Consider the following 17,060-nt stretch of genomic DNA (forward strand, 5'->3'; position numbering starts at 1 on the left):
GCGATTGCAGGGAATTGTAGGTTAATATTCTCCAGGTGGTATCAAGCTTTTTAGCTTTAAGCATTGCCTTCAAATGTTAAAAAGGTGCTCTTTTCAGTACTAGGAATAAAACACATCTGTGCATCATATACCAAATGTCATCATGCTAAGACCTTAAACTGACCTCCTGTCCCATGGCTCTTTGGTAAACACACCAATTTTCCCATGCATGTGCAACCGAGCAACTAGCGTATTTGGGCTCGTGTCGGTGTACAGGAACTATGTGATTCTGTCTGTATGTTTCTCTCTGTTTACGTGGAAATTGTCCTCAAGGGGAAATAAGGCTCAGCCAAGCTTTACCATGATCCACACGTCGTCATAATTTGGTCTATGTGTTGACCTAAGTGAGCACTGCGGTTTCTTCAAATAGGACGAGACCAGAAAAATCTATTCCTCTGTTATCGGCACTGGTGTATTTTCTAATCATTAGATTATAATTTATCCTCAATGTTTGATATAATTGCTGGTGCTGGTGGTGTTTTATGATAAAAGTACCAGATGAATTTCAGTATACTTTGATAATAAGGTGCTCTCTTACACTTCAAAACGTAAGGAAAATGCAGCTATGAAATAATACACCTCCTTTTGTGCTAAAGGAGCGGAACACTTACGACACAAATGAGCTTTTTATTTCTTTTGTATTTTTTTTATTTATTTATTTTTTTAAAAACTCGTACCTAATTTGTTTGGGGTGCTTGTGTGAGTGGCGGAGAAACGGGGGGGTTAGGGTCTACGCCAGAGACCTGATTCATAATAACTTATCGGCTGCTCAGACTTCATTAGTGCATTTGCGTCCTGCCGTTACATGTCATTCCCCTCAGGTAGCAGGAAGAATGCAGGCTTGATCAACAGGTCTACACATTCTGCTAGCTCTATAATTTACTCTTGTTTTTAACTCTATAGCTTACCAATTATGATCTGTGCGTCACAGTTTAAAGCACATTTCATGTCAGATTATCTCTATGTTCTGTGTATTCTGAGCATTGTAAGTAAGGGACTTTTTTTCCAATGATTCTTGGGCTTTTATAGAAACATTCAGACAGACACCTTGATCAAAAGGTAGGATGTCAGTTTTACCAAATTTACTCAGGAAGTTCTCAAGGTCCTTTTTTTGGTAGACCTTGTCAAAAAAGTTTGTACTAATTTCTGAATCTATGCTAAAGCAGCCCCCGTTCACTCACGCCCACTGTGAACCCAGCACTCCTCAGGTCGACCTTGGCTCCCGATGACCGCAGGTAGCCAGCAAATCGGCAGTGCTGCTTTGCTCTGAACGGGGGCCAGTTTGCCTTAATGGTACCTGTTTTGTAGTCAACCCAAGCCTGTCTACTGTAGCTAAGTTATTTAATATCCAGTCAGATTTATCTACTGCTTGCATGCTTATGGTCATTTGCGCACTCAAAGACTCAGTGCTTGGCATACAGGTGTGTCGTTTGTTTGTTCTCCAAGGCACAGAACAGACGAGTCCCTCTCCACATTCCTTGCATGGTCTCTGCAGTTTGTTGTGGCTCAGGATGCTGTTGTCAGCTGACAGGCTGCCTGAATTGGCAGGTGTATCTCCTGGATGGACCCGCACTCCCCCCTTTCCCCGCCCACACAAGTCCCACCCACATTCACCTGCTTTTTTTTTTGTAATAAAACATAAGCAATCCATCTCACGCTGCATTATCCAAACTTTAGTCAGAACTTGCATAGAAATGTTTATTTGTAAATGTTGTGACATTTGATGTATAAATAAGCAGACCTGCTTTTCAAAGTACCTTTGGGTTTCTCTGGAGTATCTTGATGCCTGGTTATGGTGCTTTTTTTCTCCTGTTTTTGAAGAGAATTTAATGACAATAATGCTTTGGATTTTCTCAGCTTTCTATTAAAATTTAATAAAGTATTTAATTAAAACTGCTTTTATGTGTGGATTTTTAAGCCAATGTGAACCTTTACTGGGACTAAGGGGTAATAGCATTTTAAAGTTTGGTAAATCGCAGTCTAAAAATAAGTATTTGCCTACATGTTATCAGAATGTGTGAAATCCTTAGTGTAGCACATTCCGTGCAGATCAAGCTTTGACCTAAAATAGATGTGGGAGTTGTGGGAAAATTGCCCCTGTCCTTCGCTGGGGGGGGGGGGGTCCGGCTGCTTTGTGATGAGTTTCTACCCTGCATTTGACTCAAATTGTGCAACTGTAACCAACAAATGTCAGGAATGTTTCTCCTGTTATGCAGGATAAAATATATATTTTACATTAATTTGTTCTACAGGTAAGTAACCTATTCTGTACATAGCATTTAAAGCTGTTTTCACAGAATTCAAGCTTATTGGAGAAAGCCAATGAAAACACTAGAAGCATTTCACATTTTGGGTTCTTTTGGTATTTTAGTCTGAGTAAAACCCAAGTAGTTCACACTTATGGTTTACTGACGTGTTAAGTGTTAAATGCTGATGGCATGATGTTAGGCGCCAAGATCAGTTGGGGAAATCAGTTGTTGATCTTTAGCCAAATCCCTAATCAAATCTTAAATGGGAGTGGCTGTAACATTAATGGACATTACATGTGTGTTTACATATAAATGGCATGAGTTATAGGAGACCTGAATGCTGTGGTGTAAAGACAGCAATTTTGAGAGATTTTTCATTCCAGCCTTTGACGGACAAACCAGAAGAGGCCTTGAGCTTTCTAAACAAGACGGCAGCTGTGGAATTTCTAAATGAAGACAAAATTCCAAACTACGTTTCACCCAAAGTATGTGTTTACTGGGCACCAGCGTAACCACAGTTGTCCCTTATACTTTATAGAATGCTCATATTTTATGAAAATAAAGATTTCTGCATAAAATTACTAGTTGTACATGAAATTGCAGTGGGTGCTGTGTTATATATATATTTTAAGAGCATAAGGATTGAGCATCAGCAGAGTGGGAACATGTCTGTGCTGCTTATTCTTGCGGACTATGGTGTCCTTGGCCTCGCTGTCAGGGATAGGCTGCAGGCTCTGCACGGTGTTGATGGATTCATGGGTGACTAGATAATTCTAGCTAATGGGAATTTAGCCATGCCTTTGCTTCCATCAAGGAAATCAGATTCGTCATGCTTGTGTTTTGTATTGTTTTTGCTCTGTTGCTTTTGAAAAAATAGTGAGATGTTAGTTAGTCAAGCCCAGCTGCGCATAGTCCTGCGCATCACATGTCACCCCTATGAGCAGCAGCCGAAGCAGCTGCCTTCGTCTGCTTAGACCTGTCTCCCCGGTGGAGGTAATTGCTCACCTATTTCACAAAAAGAAGCCCCTTCAGAATGCGTCATTATTAAGGAATGTGCTAGAAGCTTCTGTCGTCATACTTGTTCAAAACCACATATGACGTGCTGTCGGGGAATCAAACTGCAGTCATACGTTAAGTGACGGTTCATTAGCGCCCAGCTAACGAGTGGAGAAACCTTTTTTGTTTTTATTTTTTCAATGAAGGATTATTTCACGTTTATTTCACGTCATTCTGATCTGGCACACAGGGTGCTGAGAAACTCTCCTGTCCAGCCTTATCTCACCCTCTGCTTATTAGAAACAGCCATTTCTCCGCCCTGTTTGGAGAGCACTTGTTTGCACCTCTGTTTACACCACGGTGGCCCTTCTGTAAGGAAAACAGCATATGTTTCATGTCTTCAAGGCCACATATTGTTGGGTAGTTCCACCTGCAGCCTGCCCCCGATTTTGTGAAGAGAGCAGATATAAAACCCCTCTCCCTCGTGGACCTGCATGACGCTGCTTGTGTACGTTGCCGTGGACTGGAGAGGCAGACATGTGGCCGGGGAGCGTGCTCAGGGCCATGCTGGTCGTGCGCTGTGTACTGGCTGGTCTTCCACCCAGGCACATGGAGGCAGACCCAGGAATGGAGCAGCACCCAGAGCTGCAGCATTCGAAGCCAGGTCTGTAATATGCCCTGTTTTCAACCCTTCTGCCATCATTCTCTACACACAATTTGCTTTATCAAGGTATTGTGTTACATTGAAAAGTGTATACGCTCCGTATGTCACATGCATACAATGGAATGTTACGAAATATAAGCTTTTTTTTCAGATAAACTGACACAGTAGCAAGTTTCACTTGAGTCATAAACTTGTCGCCACATTTTTAAGTACAATGATTTCATACCATAAAATAACTGCCTCTGTAAAAATGCATAAACGTGCTCATGTTTGAGCTTTCATTCTTGCAAAGAATAATGCACTTGCACGTTATGATATCACAAATGTTAGTAAAAATATAAATGCATTAACCTAGTGGCTGTCCTGGCTTTCAGCATTTCTGTGTAACAATTAATGGAATCACTGGTGGTGACTGACGTTGAGTGAGTTGTATTCAACCTGCTAGAAAATGAGTAAGCATTAATTTTGTCGAGAAAATGCACAAGATAGGCAGAATGCAGTCTCAGTGACCTTGACAACAATAATTGTCTTTATTATAAACATAATATAGAGAAGCATTGCTCTGTAATGACATCTATAATTCAATGCATACATTTAGCATATATTGCATTTGCAGTAATCCTCTTCTTTGAAAACCCCTTTCCCCCAGTTATATTGGTGTTTTTATTCTCAGAATCCCCTGAAATCAAATTCTATAAGCTGCCATTGTGCATCAGCATCTGGTATTCTGGAATATTCTTGTCAAGCTAAATTTCTCCTCTTCCTTATACTGACCCTAGTGAATCAGTTCCGTGTAACAGGAGAAGCAGACGGAGGAGCAGATGGAGGGATGCAGAAGAGCAAGGGGGATGTGGGGCGCGTGTGGGCTCATCCGTCTCGCTCGCCGGAAGGGGACCTGGCTGTAGATTCAGTGAGAACCTCAACGTCTGCCCCTGAACACCCGCCCCTATCAACCAGCACTGATCAGGCAGCCGTCCTCAAGGAGCTGAGGGTCGCGTTTCTCAAAGGCTTGGGAAGAAAGGCTGATCTGGGATCTGAGGACAGGGTCCGTCTGGGGCTGTGTGCCGACCCGCAGGAACAGAGCAGTGCACAGATCTTACCTCTCGTTCTGTTAGCCAAAAAGTTATCAACAGAGCAAGAGAGATCCAGGTTACACATTTTACGCCCTGCTAAAGGTAATCATCTCTATCGCTTTTCACTTATTCCAGCATTTTTTTTCCTGTTTCTCAGGGCTCAAGTGTGACACTGCAACTATTTAAAGTGTAATTCTAGCTTTCATTAGCTATTAACATGGCGGTTAAATTTGGCCATCTTCCTGTAGTGCTATCAAGTAGCATGTGCCTTTCCCGTCTTCCTTTATTCTGTTACTTGATTCTATCCAAAAGTGGATAGATGACAGGGACTGATTTATGATACATTTGTTCATGTTTTTATTTACCTTTATGATTGACAGATGATGAAATCGGTTTTCAGGAATAGAATGATGAGTGGCGAGACGCCAATGGCCAGTGTCTCTGTTTTCCGACAGAGCTGTGGGAAGCGGAGGGACCTGAACCTTACAGGAGCAGGCTGGTCCTTCACTTCCAGCTGCCTCCTTCCCTGCACTCCCAGCTCTGCGGAGTCTCACCGGTTCTCCTCCTCCATCTGTGGGGCTCGGTCGAAGGGAAGGGCCTGCGTGTCTCTTTTACGGGACACTCTCTCCAGCCTTACCGACAGGTCAGGCCTCATCCATAAACTCGGAGCCAGTGTTTTGCAGCAAAGCTTATTTTGCAGAGTCTGGTTGGTGTGAATGATGGTTAATGGGTTGGGGTACCATATCTGTGACCCAGAAGGTCGCTGGTTCAAATCCCTGGGCTGGCAGAGTGGTTTCAACATTATGCCCTTGAATGACATCCTTAACCCTTTAGGAGCTGTCAGACCCTGCTTTCTCAAAACATGCACATTACTTTGAATAGAAGCGTCTGCTTACATTCAATGTAAGACCATTAAAAACATAGAAAGGTTTGAAATGTTGTTCTCGATTGGATATTGAACTAGGTGCTGGGTCAGATTGTATCTAGTACTGACTTGGTTTCATATCTGCTATACTGCTGTCTATTCCCAAAGGCAGTAATGTGAGAAATTAGGCATTAAAACCTGCCTGCCTTGGTTGGGGTTATTGTCCTGCCAGTCACCAGCAGACACCACCAGGTGTGTGAGATAAAAAAAACATTGCTAGCAATAATTAAATCTAGCATGACTAAACAATGGTAGTCCTTAACTCAGGTGGTCAGTTTATTAACCCGTCTTACGACCATTTATCCAGTACAAGGTTATCGGCTGCCTGGAGCCAGGCCCAGGAGACACTGGGCAGGGGGGCCCCTTAAACACGATCGCAGTACAGTGGGACCCTCGTATCTGCGGTTCACTGCGGTCTGGAAAAAAACATGGAAAATTCCACAAATACAAGCTTTATAAGTTTGTAGCCGCGCGCCAAACGAGTACATGCTGTAATACGGTGAAATCCGCCAGCCCAGTCGCGCCCAGTGCATGACTCATCTCCCTTTGTCGCCGTGCCCACGCTTCCCCGCAGAACGCTCATCCAGTCTGCATCTAGCTTTCACACCGGTCGCATTCATTGCCACATTATCTCAGTGTCTGTATTACAAAAATGTATTAAAAGCACGATTTTCATTGCTCCGTCTTCCACATGACGTTTTTTCATTGCTGTGTCGTCTTGAGAATTAGGCTAAAACGTCAGAATCCCTTTCACTGGAAAGAAAGATGTGTAATGTACTATATTATTAAGGCATTTAATATTGGTAATGTCTTACTGTGCGTAATTTATAAATTAAACTCGAACATATATATGTAAACGAAAATCGGGTTACATATGGGGTCCGTGGATGGACCGGATCACCCGCGGAAACGGGGGCGCTGCTGTACATGTAGTACTGACTTGGTTTCATCGCTGCTCTACTGCTGTCTCTTCCCGAAGTAATGTGAGAAATTATTCATTAAAGCCTGCTTTGGTTGGTATTATTGTCCTGTTAGTCACCAACTCGGTTAACCTACAGGTTTTACGAATAGCCAAGAGAAAGTATATTATAATAAACATATTATAATAAACATTTCTAGCAATAATTAAATGTAACATAACGAAACCACAAAAGTTCCTCAACTAAGGTGTCCGTTTATTAGCCCGTATTACTACCATTTATCCAGTAGAGGGTCATGGGCTGCCTGGAACCAGTCCCAGGAGGCACTGGGCAGGGGACACGGTGGCAGACCATTGTAGGGCGCATATATATACACAGACTCACACTCTGCACAACTTAGGGATGCTGATTTGCCCAATGGCATGTCATTGGATTACAGGAGGAATCGCGTACTGAGTCAGGCAGGACTCAAATCCCAGAGATACGAGACAACGATGCTACCCGCTGGCTCCATGATCACCAAGCCAAGTGCTCATAAGCTATAATGAACAGCATTAGAAATCGAAAGTCTACATTTTGACCACATGCTTTAGTTTCACATTCATGCAGAACAATATGTGATTGACAATAGCACTTTCAAACAGAAGAATATGTGGTTAAGAACAGTACTTTCAGATAGAACAATATGTGGTTTAGAACATCAGTTTCAGATAAAACCAGATTGTCTGAGAAATCTACACTAATTTTATGAAGTATTTAATTTGGTCTTTGTACTGTGTTTGTGCAATTTACAGTTTTCTGCTTGTCTGTCATTGTCCTGTGTTAACATTCTGACCTTTTTTTTTTAAATCAATCTACTTTTTATCAATCTGCTTTTAATGGCGACCTTCTGTAACTGCCGTAAAAGCGTTAGATGTTTTCACTGTACTGCAAAAGGGGCAATACCTGGGTTTCTCATTAAATATATATTTGCCAGGAAATTAGAACATTTGTTTCAAGGTATCTCTTATATACCTGTCAATGCGTCCTCTTCTTTAAATGAATTATTTCCCCGTTTAGCCATTTGGAGGCAGGATTTTAATTCACTCAGGAGAGGGTGTTCATTTAGGCTTCTGTGTAATATACACTTTATTAGTGACTCCTACGTGGCACCAGGTGAGACTCCCTTTGGCTCCATAATCACTCCAGGGGCTGATGAGAAGCCCTTCTGCACATTACTGCTGTGCTCAGCTGTTAGTTTTGCACTTGCGCCTGTTAGTTTTAACGAATTTGGTCGTTCTCCTCTCTGCTCTCTCATTAACAAAGTGCTTTCGGCCACAAAACTGCACCTGACTTGATGTTTTTTAGTTTATTCACTATAAACTATATTAGTCATATAGCCTAGAGTGCTCTAGTAATTAATATCAAAACTTCATTTGATTCCCATCATATAATTCTCTTCAGTGCAGTAAAAAACCTGCCTTCCTCCTCTCTCAGACAGCATGCCTGTCGACAGGGACACAGTTTATTTTCCTTACTGGAAGACTGACAGAGAGTGATGCCCAGAGTCACCCACTGTGGCGGGTTACCATGGAAACAACCCAGGCTGATAATGGTGAGCCCAAATGTGTTTCCGATGCGGTTTCCACTTGCAATTTTTAATTTGCATGCATGACAGGGAGTTGCCGCCCTGCAGGCTCCCAGCTGCCCGAGCTGCCAGGAATCCTTCTGGGGGGGGGACAAGGACTCAACAGAACTCTGAGTCCCCTGCTGCTTCTCTACGCAGACAGGGGGGGGAATGACATGCCAGACAAGCTGGATGCTCCTGAGATCAGGTAAGGCCGCAGGTGGAAAATAATACCACTATATGGAACGTTCTGTGATAGACTAAGTAAGCCTGTCGATGGAATACAGTCATACAGAAGGTTCTCTGAGTCTTTAAATGGGCAAGACTCAAAGGGCATCAAACGGGATTTCCTATGATAACACAAGTCTATAGGGTTTTTCAGGAATATTTATGTTACTTGTAATGTAACCATGTTATGTTATCTGTTTATGGAATGCTATGATTTTGTTGTGAATTATTCTTCCATATGGAATTTCAGTGAGAGATACTCATCAAGACACGCTTGTGGATCATGCGATCATGTGTACTGCTGTGTTTCTGCAGGGAACCGCTGGAGACACGCCCCCCAGAACCGCTGGAGACACGCCCCCCAGAACCGCTGGAGACACGCCCCCCACCCGTCTCTGAAACATTCCTTTTCCTCTGCGAGCTGCAGGCATTCCTGGGAGAGGCCCTGTCCCACGCGCTGCTGTCGCCTGCCCCCGTTCGCGCTGCCCCCGTCTCCCTAAACACCCTGCGCTCCCTGCCCTCTATGACCCTGGGATCGTCCTCCAGCGAGCCCCTCCTCCTAGGCCTTCTCACCTCCTCCACCCCCACGCTCTTCTCATTCCCTCCCCAAACATCCCAGCTCAGGGGCCACCGGGTGGAGCTGCCCATGCAGCCCCATCTGCTGACGGTCCTCAAAGAGCGGCTGGTGCAGGCCGCGGCCCAGATCCGTTCAGATGAGGTGAGGGGGCCCAATGTGACGAAGCAGCTTCAGAGGCTGCAGAAGCTGAGCCAGCTTCCGGGGGAGGAGGAAGAACCGCCTGAGGGTGAGAAGAAACACCGATCCTTGTTCCCAAACACCTAGAAAATGCTACAAAATATTCTCCAGCAGAACATTGGAGACCTAGCATGCCATCCGAGGTGTACTTCAGGCTTGTGCCCTGTGTTGCCTGAGATGGACTCTAGAGGGATGTTTCACGAAACAGGATTTCTTTCTTAGCCAGATAACTTGTTGGATTTGAGGTAGTCTGGGCTAAATGCAAGTGAATGAAGATAAATTTATCTCAGACTACCTTAAATTGAACAAATCATCAGGCTATGCAAAATATCTTGCTTGGTGGAACACCCCTCAGGTTACCCATGCCCCTGAACAGGATAAGTGGTGAAGATGGTTGGATGGAAATAATAATGACACTTTGTTGATGCCCGTGGGGAAATTCTCTTTTCACCTACCCCATCTTGATCTCCACCACACACATGGATGAGTATACAGGTGAGAGGGGCAGTGGTGACTCAATGGTCAGGGAAGTGCCCTTGTAATTGAAAGATTGCTGGTTCGAATCCCCGACCAGCAAGGTACCACCCCCAAGCACTGCTCCCCGGGCACTGTGTGTCGACACTGATCTCGAAATTCTGAGAACGTGAATGGCAGTCACCTGCCATGGTGCCCATGGGACTTAAGGGCCCACAGACATGTGACTATTCCACTGAATTCAAGACTATTCCACTGAATTCAAGACTATTCCACTGAATAGTCACATGGCTTGATCCGTCAACTTTCCGATCACAGGCACAGGTGCCACACCCTCGCACATCCAACAGCAAAATGGAAATTTCCAATGGTGCATAACCAGTATTAGACAAAAGACTATTGAGTTTTACTTTAGTTACAGCGCATGACATCAATACAGACTTTCGTTTTCTCCTTTTGTAGGTGTGGGTAACTCCAGAGAAAGACAGTATCGTGCTGTGCTGCTCCTCAAGGCTCTCCAGACAGTCCTGGGAGCATGGGAGGGTGCAAGGGGGGAACGGGCAGCTCGTGGGGGTGAAGAAGAACACGGGAGGGGGGCAAAGTGCCGACTGCACCCCCTCACGGTGCCGGTGCTGGCACCCCTACTGAGCCCACCCACCCTCACCATCAACAATTGCCAGGGATCCTGCAGCATGCCCATATTTAAAGGCACGAACCACGCCATGCTGCTGAACAGCTTTGGCAGTAAACAGCCCCTGGAGCGCACCCCCTGCTGCGTGCCCGAGGAGTACGAGGACCTGCAGGTGGCCGAGCTGGACTCCAACGGCACCCTCATCCACTTCAAGCCCAACATGGTGGCCAAAGAGTGTGGCTGTCGCTGAGACCAGCAATGGGTCCTCAGTCCAGGTACAAATGCTCAGATGCTTAGCTCATGAACCCAATCCGGTTTGGGAAACACTGCTGTATACCATCCCTACAGAGCATACAGCATGTTACATTATACTGTTACATTATACTGTTGCATTATACTGTTGCTCACACTGTGTGCATGTAACACCAGGGTTGCCAACTCTCAGTCATCCGGTGTGACAAGCTTTCAGACTCTCATGCAAGAAATCTTATGGCAAATCTATAATATTCCATTACAAAAGCTAAAATTAGCGACATCACAAGCATTGGGGTAATGTGCAAACCCTACAGACTATTTACAAGGCAATAAAACTATTGCATACATGTAAATTCACGTGCATGTGTGTGCAGATTGGTGTTGAACTGAAATTCTCACTTCAACCAGCTGAACAGAGTTGGCAAACCTGTAACACTTTCTAGGCATCTGCGCTTGTAACTAGTTCATGGGTTATTCAAAGGTGTTTGCTTTTGTTAGCTGGTTCATGGTGTCATACTGTGGATTGACAGTTATCATCTGTATTTTGAAACAAAAAAAATTTCTTTGACTCTATGAAGAAAGAATGAATGAAAACAAACAAACAAACAAAAAAGACTGTTTTTGTATTTATTGTCTTTGTAAACATCTCAATGGAACAAGTTTTTTTTAGAAATACAATGTATTCAATCCCTAGTAAACAGTACACATTATTTTAACATCATTATCAATACCAAACCTCAAAGACATAGTTGACCAATATTTTCAAGCAAATGTGATGTCAGGCTTTCTTTCCACTCACGTTGTTTAGGATTCAGTCAAATACAGTTTTAGAACCATGGAACTTTTCAAGTTGAAATGTGAGTCGTCATGCTGTAGATAATGTATGAGTACGTATGTCCACACATGTACATATGAGTACACAAAATGTACTGAAGTTAGTTCAAAATCCAGGTGTCTTGCTACTGATGATACGTCTGGACTAATGCTTATTCACTGGTCCAATGTCAATCAGTGGTGGAAAGTCAAGAAATCTGGCAAATCTTCTGGCATCTGAACCCAAAGGAACCACGATCATATAATCAGCGACTGTGAGTGTATCTGGGATAATGTGGTCCTCATGAGGTATATATTTCTGAGAACACCTACAGCAACATCAACTTTATGTGTTTTTCATCTTTTCTGATCATCTCATAATTTCATCTTATTTTTGTACAAGCAGCTCAGACACAAGTGAGAACTTCGTTATTTAGTTCTCATCTACCCTACATTGTATTCAGTTTGTTTGAAGTCTCAAGTAAACCAGGAGTTAATTATCTGAGGCCAGAAAATATATCATAAAATGAGTAAAATTTTCATAAATAAATCATTTTAGAAACTTATAAAAAAAAAAAACTTCCATACCAGCCTGGCATTCAGGAAGCTACAATGAAATATATCACCCATTTCCTCTGATCTGTTCATCGGTATATTGTAATTTTTAAATCAAACCATATTTATCATGTTATTATGCAATGTCATAATGAGTACGTATATTTTAGTTCTGTTTTGTGCCCTGTTGTAGATTTTAAAGCAATGTACCTAATGTAAATGCCTCCTGTAAAATATCATGGTAGCTATAAAGCTAAATAATTTTTGAATAGATTCAAAAGTCAGCTAGAGGAGACGATAATAAAGATTCACACTAAATATGAGGGAGGAGTGAGTCTAGTTTCTTTCTCATCTAGATGCCATAATGTTCTTGCCCACGTCCTCCTGAGAGTGATGTCGCTCACTCATCTCTCCTCCTGTCTCTTTTGCCTCTTGCCTCCTCACCCTCTTTTTCACCCAGTCTGCCCCCCCTCCTTTCTTTGCCTCTTTTCTCTATAATTTCATCGTCCTCGTTTTCAAAAGTGAGGCCTTTCCGAGGCCTGTCCCGGTGTCTCACCCTCACAAATTCTCCATGCGAAGGTCCCTTCTCCGTAGCCCGCCGCTTCCTCGGTCGTTCCTCTTCTTCGGCGTCATCGTCGTTATCGTCTGATGCCCTGTTCCACCAGAACAGACTGTTCCACATTGAACTCTCATGCTGGGAGACAGAAACAATGGAACGTCACTGAGTAGACAGATACACAATATTCTCACCAGCTGTGGTTTTACTCTGTACTTTGTTACAGTGTCTCCTACAGGATGACTCAGACATTATACATTAAATTTTTATGTTTAGATGATACTTTTTTTTTCTTTCTTTCAAAAGTGACGTACAAGTGAGGCAAATAGCACATTGCAAACATATATGCTGTCGAGGAGTCAACTAGGCAAAAGTGCAGCTAGACTGAGGTTACAATGAACACCCAGGTATGAGTGTAAGCAGGATAAGAGCAGGAGCAACACAACAACTTCTAGCAAAGCAGGAACCTAAAAAACATTCAAGGACCAGAACTGTAACAAGAAAACATCCAGGAAATCTAAAGAGGAATCAGGCTAATAGAAGAATTCATGGATCAGATGATTGTTGAGGTTTTTCTTGAAGGTAGAGATGGAGTCTATTGTGGTTTGGCAGCTCATTCCACCATCAGGGAACCACATGCAGTCAAACAGAGAAACAGATGGCACCTGTTCTTCTGTGCTGTCTGGAGTTATGTCATGGTTTCCGTTTAGGAGGCCTGCTTCATTCTCTTCCCACCGGAGGGGCTCCAGAGCCTCTGAAAATGAACAGGCATTTGAGGTCATGCATCATTTGTCATAGGAGCCGACCGCTTTTCACGATTAGTATGTATGCTTGTGTACAGATTTGCAAAATACTGTTTGAAATATTAAATATGTAATGGTTCTTGCAGAATGTAAGATCACCGCAAACTAAGATGAGTCCAGAGTACAGAAATGTTCAGAAAAAGTGCTACTATTTGTACATATTTGATGTAGAACACCTAAAGTTAGAACACAACTTCTAGGTTTTTTTGTATTTAATTATCACTTCTAAGAACAAGTGACACATGACCGCACACTTACTCACCATTGACACACTGGATACTCGAGCTAATCACTAAGATGACAACTGCCACCAACAGGCAGCCATTTAGTGTGATTCCAAACCACGGGTCCTCCTCCTCGCTCACGCTCTGGACAGGTGATGGACGACGAACTGGCACCACTGTGGACAGAGACGTGCTCAAAACGGAAGAGTGGCTGCATCCAAAAATAAACCAATGAAGAGTAAGATGATCCGGTGGTCATTAAATAAATAGGTGCTAGATAGGCATGGTTACTGTAATACAGCAAAGAACTATTACAGTGAGGACGAGAACTGTGTAGGAACAGAATGATGTGGTGGAAACATGTAAAGAGAGGAAAAGGCACCATCTCTGGATGATTGCTTCGGAGCTTGCTTAGAGACTGGCTTAGGAGTTGATGGACCCTGTGGTGTGAGAATGAACACATCAGAGATGCAAAGTTCTACATGCAATGGAATTTGTCAAGATGATTTGCCCGTATCTGACTTAGTCCTATGAATAAGCCCTGTCTATGAAATCCCATTATGGCTGAAGGAAAGTCAAGCTTACGCACAATGAGCACACGGAAGCCTGTAATTGGTTTAAGCTGTGAAACAAATCACAGTGCACATCCTGGCGTCAAATTGAATAAGAAGTGAGCTCAGCTGTGCTTTAAGCAAAGGCACGTATTTGGAGATCTCTGCGGGGTCCCAGCCACTGGGTCAAAGAGTGCTCATCTCACTCCAGTTCCAGTGTCTCCCCTACCTGCTTGCAACTTACCTCCTTAGTTTTCTTTAAAGGCTGCATGTCTGAAAAGGATCGCGCCAAAATTAGCTGTGCCACACAGGGGAAGAAGGACTGAGTTGGTCTCCCACACAACCCAAGCTGTTGGAACAAAATCAAATCATTCTCAGTCCCTCTATAAATGATCTTTATAAAGAGCTAATTTTATAAAATTTAAATATTTGACATGTGTGCTCACTGGGGACCAATATTGTGGGAACACCCAGCATTTTTGGCATTACAATGTGCTTTAAAAATCACTGCATGAATACTGGTGGTAATATTTATAAACAACGAATGTTTACAAATATCATACATTGGATGAATAAATACGTAACTGGAGTAACTGGAATTAAGTTCTGCAATTTCTAAAAATTGTAAGTGTTTGCACAATTTTGGCCACCAGCGTACGTATTTTATTGCGTAAAAGTATGAACACACAATAGGGAAAGTATGAGAAGACCGATTTCATGTGGTATGAAATATCTTTGCCTGCTCAGCCGACCCTTACTCCAGTGACATCAGCGGTGTGACTAAGCGAAACAATGCCCTGAGAGGCAGGGCGTATACAGGGCAGGTAAATAGCAGAACTGAATGTACTGTGTACTGCCACAGTATACATACGGCCATAATACAGGCACAAAAATTAATAATGATACACTAAAAACATGTATGATTATTCAAACCAAAAATAGTTATGAGAATAATAATAAGAGAACAGAAATCATGGTTCAGATATATTATGTGAATTCATTCAGTAGTTGTTGTTGGTTAGGTAATGTATAACTAACGGCGGTTGGAGAAATGCAACTGTTTGCCAGTAAATCAAATCTCTACGAAGATGTTTTTAATAAGTGTGCTTTACTTTGTAAAATCCTAAGATAAATAACGGGAAGGCGATTTACTTTTTAAATCGTCTGTGTGATTGTCACTCCTGCCCTTGCCTCGTACATATATGGACATAAAAAATGATCTTGAGATCCTCCATGTTTGTACTGTACACAGTCAACTTCCTTCTCCATCAGGTAAAAATACCCATTCATTTGTTTATTTTTCTGGACACCTGTTATATTACCACAAAAAAATTATGAATAAAAAAGTGACATGCATTTAAAAACACGTCTTTTTACCCATAAAAGCAACCGTTTATTGTCTCCTCTACTCACATATATAATCATCTCACCTATCGCAGACACGATTGCTTTGCAGCATTGATCATAAATTCGTTCTTCTCTCATTGATACTGTGGCAGTGGACGGGACGAGACCGTTGCAATGAAAGTGTGCAAGGCGCAGAGTAATATTATAACGGGTCCTAAAATAGACATCAGGGTGGACTGAGCAAGTGTAGCTAATGTAATAAACACAGAAATCCTGTCAAACTCACACACTGCTAAAACAGATGCAGCCACACTCAGCAATCAGTGCAGTTCAGATTAAGATTTGGATAGGTTAATCCTACCTGGGCTGACCTGGCAGTTCCACTGAGAGGTTTTTGATACTTTTACTCTGTGGCTTGGTGCCCTCCCCTAGCACCCCCCACCCCCAAACCTTCACTGCACTTGGCTGACAGGCAAGCACAACTGCAAGAAAATGGCTTTGCAGTCATACTGCTGCTGCGGCGTGATTCTCCTGGCCATTCATTGGTCTTTCATAATCAGAAGAACAATTCATCCATTCTAAGGGAATTTTGAACAGTGTCCTTTACCTGGTCACTTTTTTGTGGGTGTGGAGCCAATTATATATCAAAATAATATATTTTTGGTGACTTAACTATAGATAAAGACCACTATTCAGCCTTGTGCAGTAGAGATACTGAATGAACCGGTGAATAACGGAATAAGGAATTTTGTCACAATTAAAAATAAGACTTACTTGCTGGCAATGGTGATTAATAACTCACTGGTCAGCAAAGGTACCAGGTGATTCTATATGGACATGCCCATATGGACAGTGCATAATTCGGGAAATTACAGTCACAAGTTCAGATGACTGTCTGTGTTTTTAAACTTGATGGCAGGTAATTTTACGTGTTTGAGAGCCATTCTGTGCTGTTCACATGCAGAGTCATATGGTTATGTACGATTTTGGTCTTTTATTGAGCAAATAAAAACATGGAAAGGATATGTAACGGGATAGTCCTTGGACTCAACACAAGAACAAATACTGGAACCAGGCAAAATATTATTGTCTTACAGTTACAATTATCATGGGAGCCAGAAAAGGTGTAATGCTTTATTTGCTTTCCCACAAGTTTCCAAAATTATAGTACAGAATGTTTCATGAGAAAGAACAAACTATTCTGGAGAACAATATGTAAACAGTACTGTCTGAACTATGTCTTAGAGAATTTTACAAAACACCAGATGCCAATTTGGTAACTAGCCTATACTAACTTTTCAAAATATCTTTCATCCATTTCTGCAGGATACTCAGCATCCAGAACTAAAACAAAGTTTAAAACGCCATTGCCCTATGTCTACGGAAAAAACCGTTTA

At 42.6% G+C, this 17,060-nt stretch overlaps 2 protein-coding genes across 5 annotated transcripts; one reads left to right on the forward strand and one right to left on the reverse strand.

Moving 5' to 3' along the window:
- Nucleotides 1–3,103: 3,103 nt before the first annotated feature.
- On the forward strand, nucleotides 3,104–12,505 carry amh (anti-Mullerian hormone). 2 transcript variants are annotated; one of them, XM_023843551.2, is made up of 7 exons: nucleotides 3,104–3,948; nucleotides 4,728–5,123; nucleotides 5,477–5,664; nucleotides 8,343–8,460; nucleotides 8,542–8,680; nucleotides 9,016–9,503; nucleotides 10,391–12,505. In XM_023843551.2, the coding sequence occupies exons 1-7, from the start codon at nucleotides 3,822–3,824 to the stop codon at nucleotides 10,807–10,809; spliced, it is 1,875 nt and encodes a 624-aa protein (XP_023699319.1). In that variant the 5' UTR covers nucleotides 3,104–3,821; the 3' UTR covers nucleotides 10,810–12,505. The 2 variants fall into 2 exon arrangements, with proteins under 2 accessions (XP_023699319.1, XP_023699320.1); XM_023843552.2 differs by lacking the exon at nucleotides 3,104–3,948 and adding an exon at nucleotides 4,238–4,400.
- LOC140578554 (uncharacterized) lies at nucleotides 11,428–16,113 on the reverse strand. 3 transcript variants are annotated; one of them, XM_072700062.1, is made up of 7 exons: nucleotides 16,025–16,113; nucleotides 14,561–14,665; nucleotides 14,148–14,205; nucleotides 13,804–13,941; nucleotides 13,404–13,492; nucleotides 12,739–12,876; nucleotides 11,428–11,864 (listed from the first exon to the last, which is right to left on the reverse strand). In XM_072700062.1, exons 2-7 carry the CDS (start codon nucleotides 14,585–14,587, stop codon nucleotides 11,823–11,825), a joined length of 492 nt encoding a protein of 163 aa, XP_072556163.1. In that variant the 5' UTR covers nucleotides 14,588–14,665; nucleotides 16,025–16,113; the 3' UTR covers nucleotides 11,428–11,822. The 3 variants fall into 3 exon arrangements, with proteins under 3 accessions (XP_072556163.1, XP_072556161.1, XP_072556162.1); XM_072700060.1 differs by having other exon boundaries at nucleotides 11,428–12,876; XM_072700061.1 differs by lacking the exon at nucleotides 16,025–16,113 and adding an exon at nucleotides 15,747–15,830 and having other exon boundaries at nucleotides 11,428–12,876.
- Nucleotides 16,114–17,060: the final 947 nt, after the last annotated feature.

The sequence above is a fragment of the Paramormyrops kingsleyae genome, chromosome 15, assembly GCF_048594095.1.
Source record: "Paramormyrops kingsleyae isolate MSU_618 chromosome 15, PKINGS_0.4, whole genome shotgun sequence".
NCBI lineage: Eukaryota > Metazoa > Chordata > Actinopteri > Osteoglossiformes > Mormyridae > Paramormyrops > Paramormyrops kingsleyae.

Excerpts from the sequence above, each read along its gene's own strand:
- amh (XM_023843551.2), top strand. The coding sequence starts at position 3,822 with ATGTGGCCGGGGAGCGTGCTCAGGGCCATGCTGGTCGTGCGCTGTGTA. Across the intron at positions 3,949-4,727 it reads GCTGCAGCATTCGAAGCCAG|TGAATCAGTTCCGTGTAACA; the intron begins GTCTGTAATATG and ends TACTGACCCTAG. Across the intron at positions 8,681-9,015 it reads CTGGATGCTCCTGAGATCAG|GGAACCGCTGGAGACACGCC; the intron begins GTAAGGCCGCAG and ends GTGTTTCTGCAG.
- LOC140578554 (XM_072700060.1), bottom strand. The coding sequence starts at position 14,587 with ATGCAGCCTTTAAAGAAAACTAAGGAG. Across the intron at positions 13,942-14,147 it reads GAAGCAATCATCCAGAGATG|TGGTGCCAGTTCGTCGTCCA; the intron begins GTGCCTTTTCCT and ends CTCTGTCCACAG. Across the intron at positions 12,877-13,403 it reads CAGACAGCACAGAAGAACAG|CATGAGAGTTCAATGTGGAA; the intron begins GTGCCATCTGTT and ends TCTGTCTCCCAG.